Source organism: Rhipicephalus sanguineus, chromosome 3 (assembly GCF_013339695.2).
Source record: "Rhipicephalus sanguineus isolate Rsan-2018 chromosome 3, BIME_Rsan_1.4, whole genome shotgun sequence".
NCBI classification, from domain to species: domain Eukaryota; kingdom Metazoa; phylum Arthropoda; class Arachnida; order Ixodida; family Ixodidae; genus Rhipicephalus; species Rhipicephalus sanguineus.
The window spans coordinates 4,995,964-5,001,131 of NC_051178.1; the positions used below are offsets into that span (position 1 = coordinate 4,995,964).

At 49.1% G+C, this 5,168-nt stretch overlaps 1 protein-coding gene across 1 annotated transcript; it reads right to left on the reverse strand.

Annotated features, from left to right (window-relative positions):
* Nucleotides 1-296: 296 nt before the first annotated feature.
* LOC125757985 (uncharacterized) lies at nt 297-1,475 on the reverse strand. The gene is given in 1 exon segment (XM_049414375.1): nt 297-1,475. A coding segment is annotated over 1 exon segment (1,179 nt).
* Between the last annotated feature and the right edge of the window lie 3,693 nt (nt 1,476-5,168).

Genomic DNA, 5,168 nt, shown 5'->3' on the forward strand with positions numbered 1-5,168 from the left:
GAGTATTTTCGGTTAGGAGGCGGTTCAGTTGGTACTGTTTCCTGCGCGTTGACAGACCACGGACATTTATTGTTGCTATACGCAAGGGAGTATTAAGTTTGTTAGCCATAGTATATTGGTAATGGTATACATACTTCTCACATTGTGGGTCAGTATGGCAGTGCACCTAAACGAGGCGTGGGTTTTGCTGGACTGTAATACACGGTTTCTCTTGTGTTTGGAGCCATCTTGTTGCGAAAAGGTGCCCGATCAGTGATCGGGGTGTTTGAGTTCGTATCACACAAACAGTTCCCCTGCTAAGGCAAGGGATTTGCTGGCGGTGGTTTCCGGTCAGGCGGTATTGTCGGCTTGAACTTGATGCTTCCTCGCCGAAGAGGAAACGTTTTCGCTGGAGGCTCGTCGATACCCATTTCTTTCGTGTTTCCAACGTCGTCTTGGCCTGTGTCGCGTGACCGTTTCGCCGATGTGCTCGCAGCTGTTGCCATTTCAACGTCGACAGCTTCCTTGGCGTCGCAGGTCGTTGTTGAAGGCGGGGCTACATTGAGGTCACTTACACTATCGGCCTTTTTGTCTGTCTTGAGTTCCATCGGGTCGGGTTCCTTATTATTCACGATGGCTTTGCTCTTTTTTTGCGTTTCTGGTGGCTTGGTGTTGACGCCGTCTTCTGGTACGGGATCTCGTGCAGCTTCCTTGGCGTCATTTAGGTCCATAATGTGTTCCGAAGTGTCTTGGTTTTGGGGCGGTCCAGTCACCGAGGCATAGGATCGCACGCACGTGGATTCATCGTGGCCGTACCGGCGACAATGGCCACAGCGCGGTACACGACAGTCTCGTCGTACGTGGCCGGTGCCGTGACACCGGAGACAGAGCGGTGCTCTGCCAGGTACATGGGCGAGAGCTAAGTCCTCTGCCACTCGAAGTTGGTGTGGTAAGTGTTCAATACTCATGCCTGCTTTGAGCTGGAGGGTTACCGACCGCGTTGTGGAACTCTTCTCGTTGCAGCCTTGTACGCGCCACTTATCTCTGGCGACCTCAACGACTTTCCCAAACGGAGACAATGCTGTTCGCACGTCTTCATCGGGGACGCCGTGCAACAACCAGTACAGCTTGAGTCGTATTGCCTGGTTGCAGGGGTCAACAAGAACGCAGCGTCGGTCTTTCACAGTAAAATTTCCTGCTGCCAGCATTTTCTTCTTCGCTTCGTCGTCACAAAAAGTCACCGCCCACACATGGTTCATTTGATAAGCACCTAGCGCGACCACTTCCGATAGTAGAGAAATATGCGCGAGCGCATCTCTGAAGTGCTCCACCCTATAAGGCCTGGCTTTTAGGTCTGCGTGTAGAAACAAAGTGTTCGTGGTGGTCGTACCTGTGGGCAGGGTCGGCAAAACAATTTAGTAGTCCTGTCAAGGCATATCCGTTGACCTGTTTCCGCGGCTTTGGGGGGCCGCTGTACCTGCTCTTTGGGAGCCCATGAATCACACAACCGCACGCTACGGTGGCCGGAAGTGGAATCCTCTGAGCCATGCCGGTGCTTGAAACTGCCTTGCAAAAAGACCCTATACAGTCTTCATGTCGGGAAGGAACCACATTAACGTATGTAATGTAGCGTGGTAGAAGAGTAAAATAACAACCAAGTGTCACACAATGCGAATTCTGTAACCAGGCGTCACACAATGCGAATTGCGCAACGAGTGAGTTGTTGAATGCTTCCAACCCATTACAAAGGGGTCTGCCATAACTCTTCATTGTCATTAGCCACAGCATCAACAAAGTGCACATAATGCCTTACAGGTGTTTAGCAGATACCACGGTTCTGCGCAGAATGACGAAAAATTGCGTAGTGGCTGCTTCCTTCGTTCACAAAAATTATGATTTATAGCGTAGTGGGTTCCGCGCAAGTGCACTTCTATTGGTTTCCAAGGAAGCCCATAAGGCTCCCATGATCCATTTCCTCGGGGTCTCAATAAATTTAATTCCCTTTATCTCTTTCTCACGTTAGCGTATATTATTAAGTGTGGTGAGAGGATGAAATAACGACCTGGAGTCACACAATGCGAAGTACGTAACTACTGGGTCATTTAAAGCTTCCAACCGATTACAAAAGGCTCAGTCATAATTCTTCATCGTCATCAGTCATCGCATCAAGGAACTGCACATAATACCTTAAAGATGGTACCTAGCTTCTCCGCAGAATGACGAGTAATGTCGTGGTGGGTGCTTCCAACTTCACAAAAATCATCGTTTGTGGCGTAGTGGGTACGTTGCTAGTGTAGTTGTATTAGTAGCCACAAGAGAGTTTATAACGGGCTCTAGAAATGCCGCTCTTCGAGCTTTCGCTGTGACTGTGCTGCGCTTTCCGTGCAGGCCTGGCGTTTTTATCACGATATCAATGCACATAAACGCGAATATCGCATATTCGGCACTCTACGATGCTCATTTTGATTCATACCTTCACATACGAGTTATCAATAATTGCAAGCCACTGAAGACCTCTTGGAAGATGTGACTCAAACGAGATATTTTTACCATGAACTTCATTTGAAGAATTTTTCGGGGGGCGGGGGTGAGGGTCAAGGCACGCCTCGATCAATGAGTATTGAACTGCCGTATGAACGCTAGTGTATTGAAGTATCCGTGAATATCAGCGTGAGCCACCATAAGGCTCCTAGTAATGCTGGAGTTCAGTTGCTATCACCATAGGTCGCCAAAAAAAATTGGAGCTCACTCTGACTCACTGATAGAATATATTTTGCCTTTAGGGCTCACTCGGACTCAGTCAGACTCACTGATGGAATATATTTTGCCTTTAGGGCTCACTCGGACTCAGTCAGACTCACTGATGGAATATATTTTGCCTTTAGGGCTCACTCGGACTCAGTCTCAGACTCACCACATTTTCCTCAACCGCAGTCACTCGGACTCAGACTCACTCAAATTTTTTTCAGCCGAACTCACTCGGACTCAAAGTCTCCAAAATATTACTCACCAGGGCTCACTCTGACTCACACTCATGGCTCGATCTGAGTCTCAGTGAGTTTGAGTGAGTCGACTCACGAATGTGTTTACCGACCTATGGTAGCGACTGACCAATAGGGGCTGGTCGCCCTCGATGACGCCTTCTAAGTCTGCGGGTTCTTCGGTGCCGACCGAAATGATGACGCTAGAGAGAGGCGAAAGAGTGACCTGCTCGTCTAGCACATTCAAGAATGGTTCCCTGGCGTCGTGTGAGGTGGCAGCGCTTTTTCTAAGGTTAGGGTTATCGACTGAGATCTCAGGTCGAGGACGGCACCGTGGTGACTTAGGAAGTCCATCCCAAGTATTACATACTTGGAGCTATGTTGTAGAATTACAACACTTTCAGGATAAGTCCGGTTATTCATGGTGACTTGCTCTGATTTGCGGCCTATTCGTGCTCTCAAACACCTGCGTTTTTGTAGGGCTCTGTGACGTGCCTCACGTACCGGCGATCTCCGCATTTTATCCTTCGCAGGACGGTTCCCTCGCAGCAGTCGTGCATTGCGATACCGGCGATCCGTCGCTGACACTTCGCAAGACGGTTCACTCGTCGCTGACGTGGACTGCGTCAGCCGGCAGCGGTGTAGTCCGTCATAACGTGCGACATTGGCCACAAGAGGGAGCACCAGCTTCCAACGTCAGCCCCGCTGCAAAAAGGACCTGCTGATTGCACACAACGGGATTTGCGGCCTATTCGTGCTCTCAAACAGCATCTGCGTTTTTGTAGGTGAGCGGGAAAGCAGTAACATGTCACAGTGTAGTTCTGGGTGCTACCTTTTGCCGCAAAGCCGACCGATGTGTTTTTATTGTTGCGACATTTTGACAGAATGGGTATCGATGTAGCTGGGTACCGATACCGCATAGGCTCCGTAGGCGAAAAAGTGCTCAATCAAAGGAAAGCGCACTCGCGATTTCGTGGTGCTGCAACTTTATTTTTGAAGCGCTGCACTCACGGTAGAGTTATTGCCGCGCTGTTTTGCCTTGCTCAGCTTGTTGTGTGTGCTGGTGACGTTGAAGAAAACCAAGGACCCGATAAGATGGATCAGGTTCTTCATGTGTTAAAGTAGGTTAACTTGGCGCCATGCAAGTTTCAGGAGGAAATGCCCGGCAAGAATAAAGACATTCACACGGGCACGGCAAATTGGGCTACTTGGTATTGATTCATGTTTAAACTCGATAAGGCGCGTACACAGACGCGCCTGATGTGTGAACACTTATGTGTCAACACTAGGCTGCAGAACACAGAACATCGTTACATGCGAAACATAGTTCACACATGCCTCAACATTACAGCTCGTGCGCTTGCACCCCCATTTTTTTGTGATGCTGTGATTTTATTGCGATAGCAATTATATGGACAGTCTCGGTTGGATTTTGCTGTCGCCGTTGCCGTTGCCGCCGTCATGGACCGTATATGTATAAGTATGTATATATATATATATCAAAGTCCCAAAGAAAAGGAATTCAGAAAAATGCTTCCGAAGCGCGGAATCGAACCAGCGACCTATCGTTCCGCAGCGCGTGGCGCTAACAACTATGCCAGAAAGCGCAGATCCTTCGAAAGCTAACGGCGAGCGTTATATACACACCCTTTACCAATGGCAGGACACAGAAACGGCAGGCGCTTATAAGCGTTTCTTCATTACCAACGAGATGGCGCGAGGAGCGCGTCGGCGAGCTCGCTCGCTTCTTATTATATTTGCGCAGGGAGAACCTTGCTCTTACGCTGTCTGCTCGCGCGGTTTTCTCGTGGTGAGGGGAAGAGTGATGCTTCAAGCTTTCACCGTGATGTCCGCGCTCATGTTACGGAGCGTACGAAAGTCACTCGAGCTCAAGGGACGCCGTTAAACGAACAAACAGAAGATGAGCGCGAACCATCAAGTGTCACAGCTCGACACTTCAAGCACGCTAGTTTCCTTCACTGCTTTGGCCGTCTTTGCAACAAGAGCGCTGTTCAAACTGAGAGTATCCATTGGCGAGCCTCACTTCGTATAGCATTACTTTCTTGCTATCGCATTCATTGCTTCGCCCTTGCGGCGAAACTGTGACTTTTTATCTAAACACCTAGATCAGAACAACAGAGAGCTGGTAGAGGCTTTTCACATAGGATGGATGGATGGAAACAACTTTATTGAAAGTCCGGCGACGTT